This window comes from Mustelus asterias, chromosome 14, assembly GCF_964213995.1.
Source record: "Mustelus asterias chromosome 14, sMusAst1.hap1.1, whole genome shotgun sequence".
Classification (NCBI taxonomy): Eukaryota; Metazoa; Chordata; class Chondrichthyes; order Carcharhiniformes; family Triakidae; genus Mustelus; species Mustelus asterias.
The window spans coordinates 63,696,993-63,722,281 of record NC_135814.1 but is presented as its reverse complement, the minus strand read 5'-3'; the positions used below and the strand labels follow the sequence as shown (position 1 = coordinate 63,722,281).

The 25,289-nt window shown below is 40.2% G+C and overlaps 1 protein-coding gene across 4 annotated transcripts in view; it reads left to right on the top strand.

Moving 5' to 3' along the window:
* nckap1 (NCK-associated protein 1) overlaps positions 1–25,289 on the top strand; it is a 189,439-nt gene that overhangs the window by 140,577 nt on the left and 23,573 nt on the right. For all 4 annotated transcript variants that reach the window (XM_078228532.1, XM_078228531.1, XM_078228534.1 and 1 more), the window contains exons 24-29: positions 1,889–1,982; positions 4,585–4,667; positions 9,593–9,673; positions 10,863–10,956; positions 17,236–17,352; positions 22,923–23,032. In XM_078228532.1, the coding sequence (XP_078084658.1) occupies positions 1,889–1,982; positions 4,585–4,667; positions 9,593–9,673; positions 10,863–10,956; positions 17,236–17,352; positions 22,923–23,032 (579 nt within the window). The remainder of the gene's footprint in view (positions 1–1,888; positions 1,983–4,584; positions 4,668–9,592; positions 9,674–10,862; positions 10,957–17,235; positions 17,353–22,922; positions 23,033–25,289) is intronic.

Here is a 25,289-nt window from a genome sequence, read left to right as displayed (position 1 = left end):
ATGAAAGTAATTTATTTCTTGATGGGGCAGGGTGTTTTGGAAGAAATGGAGTAATATGTAATCTGGACAAAATTTTCTAAAGTTAGTGGGAGCTGATGTCCATTCCTGAATTTTTTTCCCATTTCATAATTTGTTATATTTAATATAAAATTACTGCCAATTTGTTTGACTACTTGCCAAATAACAAAGATGTGCAAAAAATAAAATTACAGTTTCATAAGACTGTTTGGTAATGCAACATGGTCTTCTCATCTGAGTAGCTAAAGGAAAGAAGTTTTGGGAATTCACTTTCTTCAAACTGTTATTTTTTGGATACTGAAGAAACATATTTCTGTTTTAAAGTCAGTTTTATTCCTTATTGAATTCTGATGGATTGGCATTAATTTATGTTCTTTATGTTCTGGAGCAGTTTCATGGGCTGAATTTGGGGCTTTGATTATCAAGCGCAAGTTAAGAGCTCAGCACAAAAATTGGCTGCAAGTAGGCAGCATATTTTTCTGGATAGAGTTGGTAGCAGATTGACTTTCAAACCAAATTACTTTTGTGACTCCTATAGTAACCAGTAGAACATGGCATAGTACGAGGAGACCAGTAGATAAAATTTAATTTTTTTAAATATAGAAATCACCCTCTACTCAGATACAAGGAATGTAGATTTTTCTTCCATTAAATTCGCCATGTGGTCTGATACTAAGATTTATAGAAATTCCCAGATTTGATCATTTAATGGGGCCTGAATTAGCATTTGTACCCTTGAATTTAGCATCTGAAAAACTTTGCACATTTCCATCTAGATTATGATAGAGTAGTGCTTTCCTGTCAATCTTCCTCCCAACTTTTAGAGGAAATACACTAGTGGTGATGGTAGCTGATGTTGGATGAAATTCAACTGTGATGGTCAGCCCAGCGAAATCGTTGGGTGATGCATTCTGTGGTTCAGTAGTGCAATATATACTAGTGTTGCTGACTGTGAAACTGTACTCAGTTGTGTTGCTGACATCTCTGAAAGGATACATTGGTTGGGGAGGAGGGTGATATTTGAAAACTAGAAGCTTAAATATGACCATTTTGCGGTCATACTGCAGATAAGACACCAGCAGTACCTTTGTGATTAGACTGTAAAACAGAATCTTGTACCTTTATTCATGATACAATGGTTGATGGAAATAGAGTCTCTTTTTATGCTTCGGCTTTTCATTGAGAAACGATACAGTGGCAGAGTGGTTAGCACTGCTAGCTCAGTGCCAGGGACCTGGATTCAATTCTGGCCTCGGGTGACTGAGTGGAGTTTGCACGTTCTCGCCGTGTCTGCATGGGTTTCCTCCAGATGCTGTGGTTTTCTCCCACAGTCCAAAGATGGGCAAGTTAGGTGGATTGACCATGGGAAATTGCCCCTTGATGCCCCAAGATGTGTAGGTTAGATGGATTAACCATGGTAAATGTGTGGTGTTGCAGGGATAGGGCGGGGGAGAGACCCTGGTTAAGGTACTCTGTCAGAGAATCGGTGTAGACCCGATGGGCCAATTGACTGTCTGCACGACAGGGGTTCCAAGAACTAGGTTGAGTGTTTCCATGGCAGTTGATTATTCCCATCATAGGAAGACGTTTTGAAGAGAGGGATAGCAGGGAAAAAATAGTAATATGAATATGTCTAATTCCATTGTCTCTCCCTTTGGGTTGGAAGTGGGAAGACAAAGATGGTGAAGTGTTGTGTGTGAATCAGAAATAAGGCCAAACATTGGTTTGATCTGAGGACTCTTGATTTCTTTGGGATCCGAAGACTATTGAACCATCTGGATCTTATAAACCTAATTTCCTTTCCCAGATTGAAATATCTATTTGACTTTATCCGAGTAACTGTCTAATACTAAGTATGCTTTCTTCCTAGAAATTAGTAGTGGAGAATGTTGACGTGCTAACTCAAATGAGGACCAGCTTTGATAAGCCAGACCAGATGGCAGCACTCTTCAAAAGATTAACATGTGGGTATCAAGTATGTTCTCAGATTACAAAAACTGGGCTGACAATGTAACGATTTTTAAATCTGTGTTGACATAACCTTGTTGCAATGCAATTATAGGACCGAGCATTCCGCCTTCACGTTTTACACAATGGTATTGGTTATCCAATACTGTGAATTTTTAATTTTACACATTGCCATAATATGATATCAATTACAGGGTATTGCTACTTCAGATCAGAGGTGTCTGTACGTTGCTTTTCCTAGGAGAAGACTGACAAAAATGACAAAACCCTTTCTAAAACTCTAAGGGCAGACTTCAGTTACCAAAATACAAAACCGTATAATGAAAAGTTTATTTCTTTGAGTAACTACATTTTTATTCATCAAAAGTTGTTCTTTTTGGCTTGCTTGTGATCAGTCAGCTACGAAGCAGAGGATTTTTGTCCCAGTAATTTTACTTACATATGGAATACTTCAGATTAACTGTAATGAAAGTTGCCAGGCAACTTAGCCCACACACTCAAGTAGGAGACCTGTCCTTAATATTTTTCCATGCTGAAATAACTTCAGATTTTACATGATCGGTGAAAATGATTTCAAAAAAAGGGATAGCAGCCACTAATCCTACTCCACTGTTGCATTTGTGAGAGACTAAACTTAGCAGTATTGAACAAGTGAACTGTTTAGTAAGTAAGAGTCCTGCTGATCAGAGAAAAACAAATAATCTCCATCAGGATACTCATTTTTATATTCACCTTTGTAGAAAATTGCAATGTATTTCATCATTTTGTTTTTCGTAGTTTTCATCCAGACAAGGAAGGAAATTACGGAAAATCATTTTTGGCTCTATGTTGAGGGTCAGAAGTTGTGTGGCTAGACTATTGTGATAAATATGAAAGCAAATGTTGATTTGGTCAAAGTCTTAATCTTGTCACAACTGACTTTATAACCTAGGAGTGCACTGCAGCATTCCGCAGTAACTTATGAAGATTGACAGCTATCTAAGCAAGGCAAACTTTTCGGCTAACTTGCTCCAGACCAGGAGTTTACCTGGGACATTTGGGAAATGTGCACTTGTGAACTAAAGAGAAAATAAATACCTTTTGAATCTCAATTTAAAGCCAAGAAAAGTTAAAATACTAGATTAGGGTGGCAGGGTGATACAGTGGTTCGCACTGCTATCTCACAGTGCCAGGGACTTGAGTTCAGTTCCAGCCTCGGGTCACTATCTTTGTGGAGTTTGCATGTTCTCCCCTTCTCCGCATGGGTTTCCTCCCACAGTCCAAAGATCTGCAGGCTAGGTTGATTGGCCATGCTAAATTGCCCCTTAGTGTCCGGGGGATTAGCAGGTTAAATACATGGGATTATGGGGATAGGGTGGGATTGTTGTCAGTGCAGGCTCGATGGGACGAATGGCCTCCTGCATTGTAGGGATTCCATGTTTCTAGGTAGTGGTTACATCTTTGATTTTGAATTGGGTTTCCTGGTGTGGCATACAGAGGTTTCCCTAATCAATCCAGAAGACTACACTATAAGCAAATACTTTTAGATCCTTTCGAGCTGACTTCTCATCTGAGGGAAATATCGACACTGGATTTTCCGTGCTGGTGGGACCATGTAGTTTTTAATAAAAGGTGGCTGACACTGACCAAAGATTGTACGAGGAAGAGAAAATGCTGGCGAGCAAGTGCAAAAATAGGCTGGGGAAATTAGATGAGTCCCACCTCTATCCACACCCTGTGAAGAAACAGACATGAGAGCCAAATTAGATCTGTCATATGGTGAACTGGAAATATTGGAAGTGTGCTGTTATCAAATACAGTTGCATTTTTAATAGCACTTCAAAAATCTGGAGCAGAAATCGTTGGGCGCAAGCTGATAATATCTTTGCAAATATTTTGTCTTTATGTAATTTGTAAATATTCGTTACAATTTAATAAAATAGAATGATAACTGCATTTAGATTTTGCAATATGTGGAAAATTATTTAAAGTAACACCAGAACATAAAAAATGCCGAAACAATTGACAATTACAGGTTAATTAATCTGACTTTCAATAGACATGCTCATTCCATGTTCTGGACTCTGAAACATTTTCAAAAGCATTTAATTAATTCATCTTTCAAAAGGAATTAGTTGTGCTAGCATTCCAAGATAACTGGGGAAGAAGAGCTAAGCTTTTCACTCTTATTGTAGTTACTTAACTAAAACACCACCAGATTTAACTATGCTGACATTATGGTTCATAACACATCCACTCAGAGCTGCGCATTCTCAATACCTTATGTATATTGCTCTCATAAGAAACTTAATTTGTTTTTTTTTCAAAAATAATTAATTCTGAAACCACGCATTGGCGTATTTTAGAAAATAACTTAAAATATTAATTAAACAGAAGAAATGCCCGTGGGTAATTTGTTTGTGCAGTATATTAAAATTTTAATTAGGTAATCGATCAATTAATCTGAAAGACTGCTGAAAATGTTATGGTGCTGTACAAATCATTTTGTGAAAGGTACTGATTAACCTGTTGTGTGTTTGCCGCATTTTTTGTGCATTATTACTGATCTAAAGAAAATACGTAAATGACACACTCTTCTTTTTGTCTCTAAATAATCAGCGGTTGACAGCGTATTGAAGAGAATGACAATAATTGGTGTTATCTTATCATTCCGTTCACTAGCACAGGAAGCACTCAAAGATGTAAGTATTGACAAATATATTCAATGAATAATAATTATGGTCAAATTACTGAGTGTTGTATAATACATACAGAATAAGTGTCATTAGAGGAAGATATTTGGCCAGAGCAAGTCTTTAATGAGAAAACATTGTATTAAAAAGACTGCAAAGGGAAAATAAAATATACCAAATTCAAATGTGCCAGAACATAGTAGACATTTCAACTTCTAGCAAATGGCACTTCATTATTTGCAAGTTGCTCTCCATTTTATTTGAGATAGGAGGGAGGGAGAAACCAGGAAACTACAGGCCTATCAATTTAACATCAGTTATAGTGAAGTTACTGAAATATATCATCTGGGACAGAGCAGCTGGCCATTTTATTAAGTATGTTGATCAAAGAGCATTAATTTGGGGAGAGTTTGTTATGTCTGCCTTAATGTAATTAAGTTTTCTAATGAGGTCACTAACCAGGTGGACAATGTCAAAAACATGCATTTGAATGATGCCATCAATGTGGCTAAATGTCCCAAGGTCCATCAGAAAACCGTTATCGACAACAATTGTACTGTCTTTAATGCAATAGAATACCCTAAGACGCTTCACAGGAATGTAGGTTCCGTTATTCAAGAAAGGGAGAAGAGATAGCCCAGGAAATTATAGACTGCTGAGTCTAACCTCAGTGGTCGGTAAGTTGATGGAGAAGATCCTGAGAGGCAGGATATATGAACATTTGGAAAGGAATAGTATGATCAGAAGTAGCCAGCACGGCTTTGTCCGAGGCAGATCATGCCTTACGAGTCTGAGTTTTTTGAAGATGTGACTAGACACTTAGACGGGGGAAGAGCGGTAGATGTGGTTTATATGGATTTCAGTAAGGTGTTTGATAAGGTGCCCCATGCAAGGCTTATGGAGAAAGTGAAGGGGCATGGGATACAAGGGGACGTTGCTTTGTGGATTCAGAACTGGCTTGCCCACAGAAGGCAAAGAGTGGTTGTAGATGGGTCTTTTTCAGAGTGGAGGTCGGTCACCAGTGGGGTGCCCCAGGGATCTGTTCTGGGACCCTTGCTCTTTGGCAGGTCGAATAGGATGGAAGAATATAATATTAAGGGTAAGACGCTTGGCAGTGTGGAAGAACAGAGGGATCTTGGGGTCTGGGTTCATAGGACGCTCAAAGCGGCGTCGCAGGTAGAGGATGTGGTTAAGAAGGCGTATGGAATACTGGCCTTCATCAATAGAGGAATTGAGTTTAGAAATCGGGAGATAATGCTGCAGCTGTATAGGACCCTGGTCAGACCCCACCTGGAGTACTGTGCCCAGTTTTGGTCGCCTCATTACAGAATCATAATCATAGAAATCATAGAAACCCTGCAGTACAGAAAGAGGCCATTCGGCCCATCGAGTCTGCACCGACCACAATCCCACCCAGGCCCTACCACCATATCCCTACAGATTTACCCACTAATCCCTATAACCTATGCATCTCGGGACACTAAGGGCAATTTTTAGCATGGCCAATCAACCTAACTTGCATATCTTTGGGAGGAAACCGGAGCACCCGGAGGAAAACCACGCAGACACGAGGAGAATGTGCAAACTCCACACAGACAGTGACCCAAGCTGGGAATCGAACCCAGGTCCCTGGAGCTGTGAAGCAGCAGTGCTAACCACTGTGCTACCGTGCCGCCCAGAAAGGATGTGGAAGCCATAAAACGGGTGCAGAGGAGATTTACGAGGATGTTGCCGGGATTAAGTGGTATGCCTTATGAGGATAGGTTGAGAGAGCTAGGTCTATTCTCCTTGGAGAGGCGAAGGATGAGAGATGACCTGATAGAGGTGTATAAGATGTTGAGAGGTATTGATAGAGTGGATTCTCAGAGGCTTTTACTCAGGGCTGAAATGGTTGTCACGAGAGGCCACAGGTTTAAGGTGCTGGGGAGTAGGTATAGAGGAGATGTTAGGGGTAAGTTTTTCACTCTGAGGGTGGTGGGTGCGTGGAATCGGCTGCCGGTAGTGGTGGTGGAAGCGGATTCGATTGAGTCTTTTAAGAGACTTTTGGATAGGTTCATGGAGGTTAGTAAGATAGAGGGTTATAGATGAGCCTAGAAGGTAAGGAAATTGTTTGGCGCAACTTGTGGGCCGAAGGGCCTGTTTGTGCTGTAGCTTTTCTATGTTCTAAAATTGGACACCAACCAGCATTAGGAGGTATGAGGGCAGGGAGCCAAAAGCTTGAACAAAGAGGAGGAAAAAAGGTAGAGAGGCAGCAAGATTTTTTTTTTGGTGGGGGTTGCAGTGGTAGAATTCTAAAGCCTAGAGCAGCTGAAGGCAGGGCCACCTATGGTGGAGCATTTGATAGCAGGAATACTCAAGCCAGAATTACATGAGTGCCAATATCTCTGAAGATTGAGAGGCTTGAGGTGATAGAGTGAGATAATGGAGGTATTTGACAAAAAAAGGTAAGAATTTCAAAATCAGAGCCTTGCTTGACCGGGAGCCAATTTAGGCAACGAGCCCAGGTGTGATAGGAGAGCAGGACTTGATGTGAGTAAGGGCACGGGTGCAGAGTTGTGGATGACCTCAAGTTTACAGAGTATAGAATGTTAGAGGCTAATGAGGAATCCATTAGAAAAGTCAAGTCTAGAATTGACTGAAACCTATTTATAAAAGAACAATAACTTCCAGATGGGAGGCAGGAGAGCGTGGAAATTACCTTTTGCACATCAGTAGTCAGCCAATAGATAAGCCACAAGAAAGGAGTGGAAGTGTAATCAATAAATTTGAGTATAATTTTGAAATGCATTCAGATGCCATTGTGTTTTTAAGTGACCTAAAGGTACATTGATGATATGTTGGATTTCCTGTAGACTACAGATTTTCTATATGGGAGACATTCCCTATGAGTTACTTGTCACACATCCATTACCCCTGTCCCTATTACTTTAGTATGGGACACATCTAAAATGAAAAAGAACAGGAGGCACATGTATAGTTTTAAGCAGCATATGGGGGTGACCTTTGATTTAATACTGTGATGATATTGTGCCATTAAGAAATGTGTTTATATTATGTTCCTTGGGAGGGGCATGTTTAAAATTTAGCTGTTTTACATGGTGCCGATTTGTCTGCAAAACAGGCAGCTCACATGCTGAGAATGCAGGCTAATGATTTTTAGCTAGGGATGTGTTTGTTTTAGTCATAATTAATGCATTTTTTGTTCATTTTTCCCCTGGGGTTTCAGAGCAGGGTGGCACAGCGGTTAGCATTGCTGCCTCATAGTGCCAGGGACCTGGGTTCAATTCCGGCCTTGGACTGTGTGGAGTTTGCATGTTCTCCCCGTGTCAATGAAAGATGCTTACTCAAAAAAAATTAGGCAAAGTGTTTTGTAGTGTATGATTGCGCCCCCTGGCCAATCACCAATTACAGAGTGCGCAGCTCCCCACACAATGTCTTCCTGCCCCTTGGCAGTATCCAGTGGATACTGGGTGCCACTACTTGCCCTGAGCCAACTGGGGTAGGGCCTCAATGACCTCCGGTCCACCCACGAGGCCATCACATCTGATCCCCGTTGCTGGGGACCGTATGTAATCCTCGCTGGTGAGGACCTACACCAGTGAAGCCATTGAGGCAAGTGAGCTTGGACGATTATGGCAATTCAGGACCGGTATCATCGCAAGAGGGGAAAAACTGGGCTTGAACTCTGTTTTTCATCTCTCCCGTGATCTTAACGGCTCACCACACTGATCAACCAGTGTGACGAGCTGGTAAGATCACCTCATTGTCTCTGTCGGAGATGTGGATTTATGGGTGGGGTTGTTTAGTTGAGGATTGACTTTTTAGGGAGAGAGAAAGCTAATGAATTATTTTTGCAGCAAATTACATATTTACAAAGAATGTTGAATAAACTAAGTGATGTACAAAGAAAAATAAAAAAAGGATTGTGATTTATTCAGGGACTTGCAATCCTCCCCTGCCTCAGTTCTTTTTACCGCTTGCTCATTTTTCCTATTTGCACACTTCTTCTGATCTTTGAAGCTTCTGAATTGTGAGCAACAGCTCGTCTTGTGTGAAAACTGTGGTTGTCAAGGCCCATAATGTCTGAGCTGCAGTCTATCAACGGGGTATCCGAAAGGGGGTGGCACAGTGGTTAGCACTGCTGTCTCTCAGTGCCAGGGACCTGGGTTCGATTCCTGGCTTGGGTCACTGTCTGTGTGGAGTTTGCACATTCTCCCCATATCTGCGTGGGTTTCTTCCAGGTGCTCCAGTTTCCTCCTACAGTCCAAAGATGTGTGGATTAGCTGGATTGGCCATGCTAAATTGCCCCTTAGTGTCAGGGGTACTAGCTAGGGTAAATGCATGTTACGGGGATAGGGCCTTGGTGGGATTGTGGCCGGTGCAGACTCGATGGGCTGGATGGCCGCCTCCTGCATTGTAGGATTCTGTGATGTGCTGGGGACCCATGCCCCACACTCTGAAGTCCTCACGTAAGGATTGCACAGCAATTGCTCTGCAATGGAACTCATCCAAAAGTACGATTAGAAATCTCAACCTTCAGATGGTTTTGACTGTCTTATGGCAATAGCTACCCAGAAAAAAAAACTCATGGGTAGGCCTCTACAACCAGCTGGCAAAAAGATTAATACAAAGGTGGTACTTTTGCTTCAAGGACTGGATATTTGTAGTCTAGATTTTTCAAAAAATTAGATTAATCTATTTTATTTCTTGGGATGAGAGCATCACTGGCTAGGCCAGGATTTGTTGCCCATCCCTAATTGCCCTGGAGAAGGTGGTGGTGAGCTACTGCCTTGACCGCTGCAGCCCATGTGGTGCTGGTGCATCCACAGTGCTGTCAGGGAGGGAATTCCAGGATTTTGATTCCGATGATGATGAATGGAGTCCTTATTTTCAATCCTGATAATTACCTAATAATGTGGGTATTTCTCCTTCAGGTCCTGTCCTGCCACATTCCATTCTTGGTAAGTTCAGTTGAAGATTTCAAGGACCACATTCCAAGGGAGACGGATATGAAGGTAATGGTGTTTACATCCTTAATTTTAATTATTTGAGTATTTATGTGCGTATAAACTATTCAGAGTAATGTGTGTCAGTGCTAATTAGTTCAGGCTGCAGTTTGCAGAAAACAAATTCGAATCTTGATTAGATGCATTTAATTTTCATAAGGTTTTATTTTAACATACTGCATATGTCAACACAATTCTTGGATGTGGTGTGCAATTCCTTTCCATAAATTTTCTCTCATCACGATACTTGAATAATGCTTTTTATTTTGACATTTGCAGCGACGACTCTCTATATACAATGGGGCAAAGCTATTAAATGCAATAAATTGGCCTTAACAAATGTTTTTTGAGAAGCAATCCAGCCAGTAAGCATTAAATATGTAATGCATGCAACTGAACTTCTAGAGTGCTAGTCCAATCATTAATTACATTTGTCCTGAACATTTCAAAAGGACTTGGGATAGGATCATGCCAAGCATTAGTCTGGTTAACCAAATAAATGTGTCCTGAAAGTACCCAATTGGACTTTGGGTAGGGTTGCTAACTCAGCATGGATGTATTCCTGGAGCTGTCATTGCATAACCTCCAAACCAACTCAAGCATACCGCCTTCCCATGCCAATAGGAAAGCGAGAATCAAATAGGCTTTTATTGCACCTCTGATATTTTTAATTACTAATGAACAAATGTGTTCAAATAAATTTTTTAACAACTTTCTTCATTGCCTCTGTGCTTTTTTTGTCCCAGATTTTTTACATAACCATGTCCTGGAGATTAATCTTTAATTCCTGGTGACTCTCGGTCCATTCTGGGGGTTTGGCATCTCTAGCCTTGGGGCAAGCAGGCAAGCATCTCCTTCACAAATTGTGTTAAGTGATAGCAACAAAATAATTACAGTCAAGCTTCAGAAGCAACGTTGCACCTACAAATTAATTGGCCTGACCCGCTAATTTCCTACCACCACCTTTAGACCATATCCAATTCCTAATTAAAGGCTATTCGAGAGACTCCTGTCAGCAATTTGACAGGTGATCCACTTGAATATATTATGATAAACATTTTAACCTATTTTTTAAATTAGTAACGAGAAAACTAACATTGCAGAGAATTACATTGTGTAAAGAATTTTATTTAACAATTTATCTTTGGATAGTTTCTTTTAACATTTGTCTGTAAATATGGTTTCTTAACATGTGTAGGTTGCAATGAATGTTTATGAGCTTTCTTCAGCATCTGGCTTGCCTTGTGAAATTGACCCAGCATTGGTGGTAGCTCTGTCATCGCAGAAGTCAGGTATGTGATTGCTTGTGCTACTGGGCACATCAGTGCATCTTCCAATAAGAAAACTTTCAAGGTTGCAGCTGAGGAGATTTGTTGAAAAAATGACCCTTTGAGGTTCTAGTGCAGACTTAAAATATAAGCTAGGCTTGTTAACCTCCGAAAATTCAGTACAGCATTGGAGTAGAGGAATTGGATTTGATGTGTTCCTGCAAGCTGTTTGGTAATACCTTTCAAGCTCTTGCCATTTGTCATATTAGAGATGTTGTCACAATTTTGAATCTGGAGGTAATTAATCTACTCAAAGCCATATGACAGGCAACATTCCTGAATTGAAGAAAATGGTATTCATTCATGAAAATGTTGCAAATAAAAAAAATGTTAAAGATACAGTTGCATGGTGAAATTTATGCAACAGTTTACATCTTGTGAACCAAGTAAAACTCATTATCATTGCAGTGTACCAGACTGACAAGAATTTATTAAAGTGTTACACATCAGGCTAGAATTGTAGAAGCCTTACTGAGTGGCTGTATTGTATTCAAATGCATGCCCGTGCTCACTTGGGTATATAAAGATATTGCAGCATGGACATATTGTTGATTCAGACACCAAACCAGTCTGTTTTAGAGCTTATCCCCCACATGCAAATAATTCTAATCACGTTTAATGAGTTTGTTGCTGTATTCCTTCAATCTGCCGCCTTTTGTCTACCTATCCAATTTAATCTTGAATTTTGACATAATTTTTGCCTCAACCACTGAACTGGAAAGTGAATTCCACAGTTCTCAACTCTGGGTAAAGGTTTTTCTCCTACCTGCAGATCTGTATCTCTCTGAACATTTAATCCTATATCTATGGACCTTTGAACTTTATCCCTCAACTCCTGGAAAAGGCTGCTTCTGTCCACCCTGTCCCACCCTTCCATAATTTCAAACACTTTTAGCATATCACTCTGTGTAATCTCCTTTATTCTAACAAAATAACTCAATAGATTGTCCTGTTTCACTATATTAAGAGAAGCAAGGAGATTTGGGGGAAAAAACTATTTCTGCTAATTGTGGGGTTTAGGACAGGGGGAAGATTGTCTTAAAAATTAGAATCAGACCTTTCAGGAATTTAGAAATTACTTTAAAAAGAGACATGCTATTAAAGCTTTTCAGCTTGCACTAATCAGGATGGCTCGCAAGAAATTTCCAACAAATTTCCCCCACTGGACAACACCTGCTAAACAATCCTGATTGCACTAAAAATTAAAACCAATTAGAGATTATCAGCAGCTTGCAGTGTGTATCACTTGCACGTGCTAGAAGCCCCACACGTTCTCGGCACAGGGCCCTGTCCTTTGCAGACAGAAGGAACAATCCACATATTCTTCAACTGGACGGAAACTTGAGCAACAGCCATTCCCTAGTTCGTTTTCCAGTGCAATCCCTTGACCAATCAGAGTCGACCTTCCTGGTTTGAATTTGATCCAAGCTGGGCAGTTAACTGTTCCATGCTCCATTCTCCTCCAAAAATCAGAGTCCACTTGCCAGCCAATCAGTGCTTCATTCTCATGCAGTATAAATTGTCTTCACCCCATTACTGTTGGAGATTTCTTGTGAGCTATCCTCATGAATGCAAGACAAAAAGCTTAGATGGTTTGTCTCTCTTCAGCAGGGCACAAGTTCTGTACTACCAAGTTACTACTTGCATGCAGAGGATGATATGAGTTTGGAACACTTTGGCAAACAGCAAATCAATTGTGAATTTTAAAATTGAGAGATTTTGGTTAGTCAGAAGTATTAAGTGATATAGAGCAAAGACAAATATATGGAGTTGGGTCACAGTTTAGCTATGATCTCATTGAATTGTTGAACAGGCTTGAAGGGCTAAATGGTCTCCTGTTCCCATATTGCTAAGTCTTCATATTTACATTGCCTCATGTGGCAGCATGCAAGTTAGTCTGCATTGTACCTTCTGTAAAGCCTCAGTATTATTCCTAATGCAGCAGATAGTACTCATACCAGTTATTTTATATAAATGCATCACTATTTCTTGGTTTTATATTTTATATTTCTTCAGATAAAACTTAGAATGCCACAAACATTTTTCAGGTTTATCAACCCAAGGTACAGCTTTTAATGTTGTGCAAATCTGTCCCCTAATCCTTTGTTCCTTCTCCAACATACTTGAATTCACGGTAATTTTTGCTTGCAAAGTGCATTACCTCACTACTTGCCATCTGTTATATTTTAGCCAATCCCCTCATCGTGTCAACACGTCTTTGCAGCAGTTTTTGGTCCTCCAAAAAATTACTATAATTCCTATTTTGGTCATCTGCAAATGTTAACACCACCTCCTCTACACCTATATCCAAATCATTGTTGCATACAGTAAACAGAAGTGACAGCAGAACAAAACCCTTTGGGATATCACTACCCATTCCAGGCAACTTTGAGCAACAGCCTTTAACTTGTGTTGTTTTCCTTTTTCTAACCATTTTTTAAAAAATTCAGTTTGCTATCTTCTCTATAACTGCTGATAATTTTCTCTGATATTCTGCCACATTTAAAATAAGCAGATGTTCTATCCTGTTGTGTGTAAATTAGTGCTAAATATTTGCACTCAGTAGGGTGTTTAGTAATCTAAATGTATATAATTTTTTCAAGACAGTCTGATTAATTTTTGAAAATTGTATGCTGGGGCAATTGAACACCTCTATGCATGAACCTTATAAACTGCAGTGGCTAACAGTTGAGTCTGTTCTTGTACCCATAAATATCCAAATTACAGCCTCTGGGCCATGGGTAACAGGAACATTTTACCCATCTGGTTCTTAAAGCCCTGGTGGATCAACATTGTGCATTTATAATGTACCTTTTAAAGTAGGAAAAACATCCTTCACAGAGGCACAAGGAAAATCAAATGCTGCACCGAAGAAGGAAAGATTAGAAGGAGCTTGATCAAAGCGATGTGTTTTAGGAAGAGCGGTAGAGGATTTTAGGGAAGAAATTCCAGAGGGTGGGCTTAAGTGGCTGAAAGCACTGCCAGCGGTCTAATTGTGAGGGAAAAGATGGGGGCAGATTTTTACAAGGCTGGAATCAGAAAGTGTAGAATTTGCAGGATGATTGATTTAAAGCAGTGTCGAGTGGGAGAAAAGAGACCATGAAAATGTGTTGTTTTTTCCACTGCATTCATCTGTAGGAATTTGGCAGTTTGGAAATTCTGACACTTATGTTGGTTACTTGCAGCCTGCAAGGCTCAGCACATGCCTTCAGTGTAACAGAATCATGTGACTTCATACCAATTCTTTGCAAGAAGTTTAAAAAGTAACAACATATTTTCATATCCTTCGGTTTCCAGAAGGAAATGACAAATCACAAAACCCTCATAAGTAACCACATTCCATTTAAGTGCTATTGATGACCATGATAAACTTCAGTCTAATTGACCTAAGATGGGTGCTCCTTTTGGAGTACCATTGTCCCCTAGATGTTGAGTAAATCACAGTCACTTTGTGCTAATTTCACAAAGGTGAGGTTTGAACTCATGAATTGCTAGTGCTGTAACCACAATAAGTTTCAGTTGTAATTGTGGTTACGGCGCTAGCAATTCATGAGTTCAAACCTCACCTATGTGAAATTAGCATAAAGTGACTGTGATAACACAACCAGTTCACTGATGTCCTTTGCTGTATGAATTTGTCACCTCTGCCTGGTCTGGTATATCTTTGAATTCCAAATGCGTCCCACAATCTTTTTCAGAGCATCTGGGATTGAGCAATGATGAACCTTGGTGGCATCACTTGCACACAACAGAGATGGGCAACATGAAAGAATAAATTCAATACACATGTATAAAATTGATATAATTAATTTCCAATAATACCACCTGTAATTCGTGCTGAGGCAAAATGCTTTAATTATAATGGGTTACAGGCAGTAAGTCCTTAATTGCATTTGTAGTTCTTGTCTCAGTTTCTGCTTCATTGATGTAAAGATTCAGAACCAACTTAAAATACCCTGTTTGAGAACTTCCTCTTTTAGTCATCTTTAGAGGTCTGTGGCACAGAAAAAGGCCTTCGACCCATCGCATCTGTGCCAGTCGAAAACAATCACCTAACTTTATTCTACTTCCAGTTTCCAGCACTCAGACCACAGCCTTGCATGCCTTGGTGTCACAATTGCACATCAAAATACTTCTGAGGATCTCTGCCTCCCACCACCATTTGGGTGAAAAAGTTTTTCCTCACATCCTCTCTAAACCTCTTGCCCCTTTCTACCTTACCTTATACCTATGCCTTCTAGTCTTGATCTCTCCACAAGGGGAAAAGTCTCTGCCTGTCTATATCTATGCCCCTCATAATTTTATACATCACAAGCATGTTTCCCCTCAGTCTCCTCTGCTCCAAGGAAAACAACCCCAGTCTATCCAATTTCTCTCCATAACTAAAACTCTACAGCTCGGGCAACATCCTGGTAAATCTCCTCTGCACCCTTTCCAATGCTATCTCATCCCTCCTATGATTACAGAACTGCACGCAATATCCCAACAGTGGCCTAACCAACAGTCCCAGAATGACCTCCCTGCTCTTAAACTCTATACCTTAGCAAATAAAGGCAAGTATACCATATGCTTTCTTAACCACTTTATCCACCTGTCCTACTATCTTAAGGGACCAGTGTACATGCACCCAAGATCGCTCTGATCCTCGGTGCCCTTCAACATAGTTACCTGGAACGCCCCAACAAGTTGGCTTCATCCAACCTTTTCCTGCCAATAAGTAACAGTGAAAAATTGACTCAAAAGTATTTTTTTCCCCCACACTGAAGCTGTAAGTGAAATGGAGATTTACTATCACTGCTTTTGAGGCAAAGTGTGTATATCACGCAGTCTTTGACCCTCAGCTTACACAAATGCATATGTTTAAGTTAATTAAAATCAAAAGAAGTAAAGCACTTGATGGTCCAATGGAATAGCATACTGTTGTTTTACTTCAAATCTGGGCTTTAATCAGATCAGGCTGTTGAAATTAAAGCTTTCTCTTTGCTTATTTACTGCCCACAACTTGACAGAAATATGGCAGTCTCATAAAGATGAATGGCGTGTGAATTGGAGAAACTCAGCGATGCAGTAAAGTTGGTATTCTGAAGGTAGATTTGAGGTTTATTGTGTGAAGTTTTTCCATCCACTAGGTGTTGTGAAATCAGTAATTCATTCTTTTTAAGCACAGAGAAAATCCTCCCCTTCGATATTGTTTTGGCAGTATAGGAATTTACTCTGCAGTTGGTGATGCCATAATAGTTTTGGAAGTTGTCGATCCATAACTCTGTGCTCATTGTGGGAAAAGATCCATTCAATTTTGACGCTCTTCAATTTGATTCACACTTCGGTTTCTGTCTGTTAGACGAGCTGAAAATTGTGTCTGGGTATCAGTGTGCCCATAAATATTTACTTACGACCTCAGTAAGTTAGACTTAATTAAATTTTAAACAAACTTCTAACTTCCTGTTATCAGGACAGTGGGTGCTTTTGATAAATCTGCAATGGAGAAATTTTCCATTTCAGTCCATAATTATTGACCTTTCCACAGCTCTCCCCACAAAGAAGCTCAATAGTTGTGCAAAATTGAAAATAGTAAAATGATGCACTTTTACTGACACAAGTTGCCAATTGAATTCCATCCTTTAGAACTGACATCCTGACAGACTCCCCAAATATTTATTCCTTAACATCTGGAGAAAAATTTGTAACTCTTATTGGACCTCGGGTCATATGCAAAGAAGCGCACAAGCAGTACTTAAGAGTTCTAAAGTAGTTCCAGTGTCCTCTACAGACACCTTTTTGGAGATATACGTACTCATTTCTGTCTGTGTTCTCTTCACTTGAAATTTGAGTTCCTACTTCAGTGCTTTTTCCATCAATGTTTTATTATATCACAATGAGCTGTATCACGCTAGCTGTACACTCTACGCCTGAACATTGGAGCAGCATCCTACATTTACATGTCTCATACTGAGAAATATGTATCATATATAATGGAAATGCTGGAAATACTCCACAAATTTTGCAGCATTTGTGGATAATGAAACAGTGAACGTTTGAGGTTGATGACCTTTCATTAGAACTGCTGTGGACACCGCAGCACTTTCTTGCATTGATGGTGTACTTGGCTATCTATTGTAATTGGTATGTTTTTTTGGCATTCTTAGGGTGAGGAAAGTGATTAACATGCAATTTTAAGTCATTGTTTTGTGAATGTATTATGAGTGGTGGTTTTAATTAATATTCTCTTTCAATTCTTTAAAGAGAACATTAGTCCAGAGGAAGAATATAAAATTGCCTGCCTCCTTATGGTGTTTGTTGCTGTATCTCTTCCAACTCTAGCCAGTAATGTCATGTCCCAGTACAGTCCTGCTATTGAAGGTAAGTACTTGATCATCCAATGTGGGTTTTGAAGGTAAAATGGTTAATGTAAAGACTTAAATTCTGTGTGCCATCCTTATAACATCCTATTGTTCATTATCTGCTGATGTAATGTTGGTTTTCTTCACTTCAAAATTGGCGTTCAACAAAAGATGTATTTGATTATTTCAAGGTGATATAAAGATGATTAGTTGTAAAATCATAATCATACACTTATTCTATCCTCTAATTCCCATGAACCATGTGACATTTTTAGTTCATATTTTTGTTACTGATATTCATTCATCTTGATTTTTTTTGTCAACATGGAAACGATTCTTTCGGATGCTTGCATATTTGAGTTCAGCTTAATAGCTTTCAGAAAATTTGATTTCTGCTTATGTTAGTTATAAAATTTGCATTAACTGTCGAGAAATATTTTTTCAAATTGGCTACAGCCGTTGCCTTTCGCCAAAGACTCCACGCCGAAAAGATTAGAACTGCCAGCATCTCTGTTTAGGTGCAGAATACAGGTCATGTAACACTTATTGGAGTGGGGTTGTCTCATTCTAATTCCATAAGCAGAAATATGCTGTCAGAAAGGGGATACTTTGGATTAGCCTTTGGACATTAGCCAAAATCCTCTCTTTTGGAGTCAATGTTGACATTTCCATCAACTGTATTGGATAAACCCTCATTGAATTTCACCATTGTGAAAAGAATGTAAATTTGATCTGCAGAGGAATTCCAATAGCTAACCAGCTATATACAGTTCAAGAAATAACAATGCAGACCAGTTATGAAACTGATCAGCAGCCTGGACGCTTCTTCAAGAGGCAGTTGCTAAAAGCTGCTCTTTCCATCCAGTTATGAAAATACCATGCTCTTCGAGTTTAGTCAGACTTTCATCCACTGGGATGTACTACTTTGGGTATAGCTTTATTGGGCTGAGTCGGGTTGATATGTGGGCTCATTTGGTTTTTGGAATGGAACCATCCTGGAACACCACGCGGTTTGCTGTATGACTGGGAAGATGACTCCCTGTTTGTGATCTCACTCAGTTGCTGTTATGCTTGTTCCATGAGTGGATGGGGGAATCTGGGGTGGTGTGAATAGGCACAAGAGTCTAGCATCCTCTCCATGAGATCTTGGGTATGTTTTTCATCTGCCCCAGTCCTGTGAAGAATTTCAGGAACTCACATTTGTACTTGGAGCCAGGCCCTTACCACCTGACCTAGTAAATCGTCTGTAACAGGTTAAGTTCAATTCAGCCTTTGCAGCTTAGCAACGAACAATCCTGGTTGTGAATTACAAAGAAGTTGTTTTATTTTTGTATCTTGGTTTTTCCTCTAGGATGCCTTTCATTTGGAATTTTAGGCCCCCCTGCCCATATAAGGAAGTTATCAGCTGCTGGTTCACCAGCCATTTTCTTTGTCCGACAAGACTATCACGCTGGCTCCTGTGTCAAATGGCCATTGACTGAAATGTCCACATTCCAAAATGAGAAACTAAAACCTTCAACCTCGCCCAACGAGCCTGGCTTTTCCAGACTGGAAGTCTCAACCTTGTGGATGATCTTGGGGTCGTCTGTGCATTTGAGTTTGTTTTGCACAGCCCTACCAGAGTGTTCAATCCTGTTGCAGTGAAAGCATTGGGCTAAAATTACAGGATTTTGAACTTGCCTGTGGGGACGCTCTGCTCCACAGCATTGGCCGGTTTAGGTATTGATTTCCCTCACCTGCAGTGTCACCGTATCTTTCCATAACCAGCTGAATTGTGGATTGGCCCCTGTACCATGGTTCATTTTCTCAACTTAAAATTATTCTGTGCTGGTCATGGAATTCTGACTACCTATCTGGATTGCATTTTCCAGGGTTCGATCTTCTTTTGCTTGCATGAAGTCAGATGGTGCATCATCTGCTACTTCTACCACTGTTCTGTATTTGAATTCAGATATTAAATGTCCATATTCACAACATTCTGCTATCCTGTACAGATCATTGATGAATGAACTGAAAGGTTTTCCTCATCGCTGGACTCACTTGTTAAATTTAGCTATTTTGAGTATTTGTTGCTTTTTAGATTGAACTAAGCATCAAAAGATTTTAGTATTTCAAATTTAGCAGATTGATTTATGCCCTACCTTACAATAATGTACATAGTTGGGCCTACCAAGTAAAGAGGTGTGTTAACCTGTTTTGCTTCTAACTTTTTTGACTAAACTTGAAGCAATACTGTGCCTTGGGAATCTTCGAATTATGCGATTGATCTGGGCCTTGGATATTTCTGAATTGACTTGGAAGCATGGAGTTCTGATCTATAGTTAAATTTTGTATTTTCTGTATTGAAGCCAACCCAACAGAATCCTCTATGAAATTTCTCGCAGCTGAGTTTAGAAGTTGCGATTCTCGTGGATTATTTAATTATGTTTCCCATTTCGGAACCAGTGTTCAGGTGGCATTTTGGGGAATTGGATTTCAGCAATACTAATTCTGACTGAATTATTCAAAAATCTCTCAGGACTTGCTGTAGCCTAGAGTTTTAAAAGATTTAGCTCATCCCTGCTAGGTCTGCTGACTACTCTGCGATTAGAAGCTGGTCTTCCAAAGAAGATTCAATGGAGTCTTCAGCTGCAGTAAGGAATTTTAAATTTTTGCCTCAAGCTCCCAAGCCTTTCTCTGGAGCATTTCTTGGCAACTTTTCCTCTGCCCCTGGAGTTTTTTTTTAGATTATACTGCTTTGTTGAATTTGTTTTCTCAGTCTTCCAGCATTTTAGTTTTTTTGCATTTTCTACGAGGTTTTGAGTTTTCCCACAAGCTGCCCCCATGTCCTAAGGTGTTGGTTACAGTTCGGTAGGTGTGAAGAAGTGTTTTCTCGCCATGCGTCGGTTAACTAAGTCCTCATTAATTTTTAGAGCTGCATACAAATATAAGCTAAAGGGTACGAGATTGGAACTCTCCATACCTGCTGGTGCACACAACTCTGTCTAACTCTGTCCAAGGCTTTATTCCTACTTGGAAATAAGTGGACGTATTAGTGAGAGGCAGCATGGTTTTGTGAAGGGGAGGTCATGTCTCATGAACTTGATCAAGTTTTTTGAGGAAGTGACGGAAGATGATTGAGGGTAAGGCAGTGGATGTTCTCTACATGGACTTCAGTAAGGTCGTTGACAAGGTCCCTCCTGGCAGACTGGTGCAGAAGGTGAAGTCGCATGGGATCAGAGGTGAGCTGGCAAAGTGGATACAAAACTGGCTCGGCCAAAGAAGACAGAGGGTAGCAGTGGAAGAGTGCGTTTCTGAATGGAGGGCTGTGACAAGTGGTGTTCCTCAGGGATCAGGGCTGGGACCTTTGCTGTTTGTAATATATATAAATGATTTGGAGGAAAATGTAACTGGATTGATTAGTAAGTTTACGGACGACACAAAGGTTGGTGGATTTGCGGATGGTGATGAGGACCATCAGAGGATACAGCAGGATATATGTCGGTTGGAGACTTGGGTGGAGAGATGGCAGATGGAGTTTAATCCGGACAAATGTGAGGTAATGCATTTTGGAAGGTCTAATACAGATAGGAAATATACAGTAAATGGCAGAACCCTTAAGAGTATTGATAGGCAAAGGGATCTGGACGTACAGGTACACAGGTCACTGAAAGTGGCAATACAGGTGGAGAAGGTAGTCAAGAAGGCATACGGCATGCTTGCCTTCATCGGCCAGGGTATTGAGTTTAAAAATTGGCACGTCATGTTGCAGCTTTATAGAACCTTAGTTAGGCCGCACTTGGAATATAGTGTTCAATTCTGGTCGCCACACTACCAGAAGGATGTGGAGGCTTTGGAGAGGGTACAGAAAAGATTTACCAGGATGTTGCCTGGTATGGAGGGCATTAGCTATGAGGAGAGGTTGGAGAAACTTGGTTTGTTCTCACTGGAGCAACGGAGGTTGAGGGGAGACCTGAAAGAAGTCTACAAGATTATGAGAGGCATGGACAGAGTGGATAGTCAGAAGTTTTTTCCCAGAGTGGAAGAGTCAATTACTAGGGGGCATAGGTTTAAGGTGTGAGGGGCAAGGTTTAAAAGAGATGTATGAGGCAGATCTTTTACACAGAGTAGTGGGTGCCTGGGACTCATTGCCGGGGGAGGTAGTGGAAGCGGATACGGTAGTGACTTTTAAGGGGCGTCTTGACAAGTACATGAATGAGATGGGAATAGAGGGATATGGTCCCCGGAAGGGTAGGGGGTTTTAGTTAAGTTGGGCAGCATGGTTGGTGCAGACTTGGAGGGCCGAAGGGCCTGTTCCTGTGCTGTAATTTTCTTTGTTCTTTGTTAACACCACACTGACCTTGGGTGCAGGTCATGTGCTCTCTCACATCACTGTGGGCAGCACTGTACTCAGTCCCACATTAACCCAATACGTGCCAGACCCATATAATACACACAGTATCCTCATATTCTTAAGAATGGCAGTTGAGACATAGCACCAGCATGTTAAATATCTTAACTATCTTATGAGCTGAAAAGGGAATTTTCCCTTCTCTCCCAAGGAAGAATTACTAACTATGCTAAACTGTCCCTAAGGATGTCTGAAGTAACAGTAATCTAGCACAGTAAGTGTGAAATCTTTTCTACGTATTTTTGTGCATAAACTAGTATAATTTCACACTGGGTTTGATAGCAGTCACTTGGACATCAAATGGTGAACAAGATGGTGATTATACCCCAACAGTGCCATTGGGTACAGCACACAGAGAAACACAGGAAGACGCGGATGACTCAGTATTTGGTTCTTGAACCGCTATGATCTGGATGTATCGTTAGTATGAGTAGAAGGCAGTGGATTTGTTAACTCAGAACCAAGTACAGTGAAAAATGAGGTAGCAATTTTTGTTTCAGCAGATGAATTTCAACACACAGTATGATGCATAATGAAATGAAGTAGGACTGGAGTTACTTTGTGCACCAACCTGCAGCAGTAGACATTATTCTGTGCCTTTATAGTGTCCTTTCAAAACTTGGGAGGAGGAGAACGTTGACTTTATTTGCTGCGCACAAGGCGGCCTGGTTCTTGTACTTCCTAGGCCTGACTGAGTGACTTATTTCAGATTATATAAAGCAAAGACCTGACCCTCATGAACAGTGACATGAAAAGGTCCCTAATATTAAGAATCTCAGTAAGGTCCATTTTGTGCTATAATAATTCCAAAAATGATCAATTTGTTGAATAATCCTATAAATTTTGCAAGTGATGCATAAAACATGAAGTACCATTAAATGATAATTTACCAGGAATTAGAAATGGGGAAAATTAGATGTAGGAACAGGTTGGAATCATCTAAAAAAAAAAATGGTTAATGTTATCATTATGTTTCCCAATATATTCCAGTTTTCCATTTACTTAAAGTTTGAAACATTTATCACATGCTGGTTTTCAAATAATTACTGAAGATTTTCTATTGATGTTCTTTCTTGTTTGTCATCTCAAATCGAAAACAATTAGGAAGGCTAAAAGGAGTGAGTGGTGTATACTTCGTACGTAAAGGAATCATTTAAATAATTACACTCACTTTAAAATTTTTCTGTTTAACTGTACAGGACATTGCAACAATATTCATTGTTTGGCCAAAGCTATAAACCAAATTGCTGCTGCCTTGTTCACCATTCATAAAGGAAGCATTGAAGATCGTCTTAAAGAATTCCTTGCTGTAAGTAGAACTCTATTCTTCTTTTAATCCAGGTGAATGCTTAAAATCTATGGTACATGATACTTCAAAGCTAAAAGGAAAGACACAGGAAACCGGATAGATCAAGAAAGCTAAGTGGAGAAGTAGGGCATAAGTGATTGAGGGGAAGGGGTTTTGGAAGAGGGGCTGCTGAATGAGTGGGGAGGGTGGGTGGGTGTGGGGGGACGGGGGTTGGTGGCAAGAACAGGGAGAAGGGCTTCACCGAGTCTTTTGTCACCATGGAATATGGAGAGACTGGCTGAGGTCTATATGATTTACCGAAAACAGTATTTTTACAAAGTACTTTAAAAACACATTTTCAGATTTATGTGATGTATCATATATGATCAATCAAGATTATGGACCAATGCATTTGTATCAAATCACCAAAGTGACTTCAGCATATCAGCAGTTGGTGCATGTAATTCAGGATAAATCCATACTAACAACACAACATGACATTGGATTCTGTACATGCCAAGTGAAGCAAAGGACTATGGCAGTGCTTTTTACACACTGTGAACTTAAAGCAACATGGTAACATTTGGTATGTTATTAATCACTGACAAAGCCATCTTTTGTTACCCATCCTTATTTGGCCTTGAGAAGGTGGTGGTGAGTTAACATTGACTCACAATGGAAGTAGTTTCCCTCTGGGATTTGATTTGCTCAGCGATTAACATCTGCCGTGGTCAAAACAGTTGGTGATGATTTTCCAGAGCATTATGTTGAGGAACTGACCAGAGAACAGGCTTTTTTAGATCTGGTATCCAGAAAGGACTGATTAATCCTGTAAAAAAACCTTTACGGATGAAAGACCATAATATGATGGAATTTTACATTCTGTTTAAAAGTGAGGCAGTTCAATCTGAAGCCGGAGTGTTTAATTTGAATTACGGAGATTATGAAAGTATGAGGGGCACATTGTATGAAGTGGATTGGGAAAATGCATGCAGTGGATAGTCTTTTAAAGGATTATTACATATTTTACAGCAACTATAATTTGCTTCAAAGCACTCAAACCCAAAAGGAAATGTCAGTTAACAATGGGTAACAAAGGATGTTAAAAATTTAAAGAAAGGGCATGTAACGTTGCCAGAAATAGCAGTGAGCCTAAGGATTGGGAATTTTGTAGAATACAGCAAAGGAGAACCAAGAAACTGATCAAGGGAGAATAGAATAAACTAGTAAAAAAAAAATGACCGTAATAGCTGTGTAAAAAGGAAATGTTTAGTTAAAACAAATGGGGAGGTCCATTATAGGCAGATTCAGGAGAATTTATAATGGGAAATGGAGAAATGGCAGAGAAGCTCAATTACTTCGTAATCGAGGAGATAGTGGAACTGCATTTGAATATCATAAATACTCATCAAAAAGGCAGCTCACTAGAGTCACACCCCCCTCCCCCAAATCAAATTCCAGTATCCTCCAGATTTGGGAATGGTTCTAACAGACTTGGAACGTGACAGATGAAGTATAGTGTGGCAAAATGTGAGGTTATCCACTTTAGCTAGAGGGACAGATGTCCAGAGTATTTCCTAAATATTAGAAAGTGTAGATATACAAAGGGACCTGGGTGTCCTTATCAATAAATCACTGAAAGCTAACATGCAGGTGCAGCAAACAATGAGGAAGGTTAATGCTTGGTTAGTCTTTATCGCAAGAGGATTTGAATACATAAATATTGAAGTCTTCAATTGTGTATAGTCTTGCTTGGTTGGACTGTACCTGGAGTAGTGTGTGTAGTTTTGGACCCCTTGCCTTAGGAAGGATATACTTGCCATTGAGAGGATGCAGCCAAGGTTCACCAGACTTGTTCCCAGGTGTCGGGACTGGCCTAAAAAGACAGATTGAGGTAACGGCCTGTATTCTCCAGAGTTTCAAAGAATGAGAGATGACAAAGAACAAAGAACAGTACAAGCACAGGAAACAGGCCGTTCGGCCCTCCAAGCCTGTGTCGCTCCTTGGTCCAACTAGACCAATCGTTTGTATCCCTCCATTCCCAGGCTGCTCATGTGACTATCCAGGTAAGTCTTAAACAATGTCAGCGTGCCTGCCTCCACCACCCTACTTGGCAGCGCATTCCAGGCCCCCACCACCCTCTGTGTAAAAAACATCCCTCTAATATCTGAGATATACTTCGCCCCTCTCACCTAGAGCCCGTGACCCCTCGTGAACGTCACTTCTGATCTGGGAAAAAGCTTCCCACCGTTCACCCTATCTATCCCCTTCATAATCT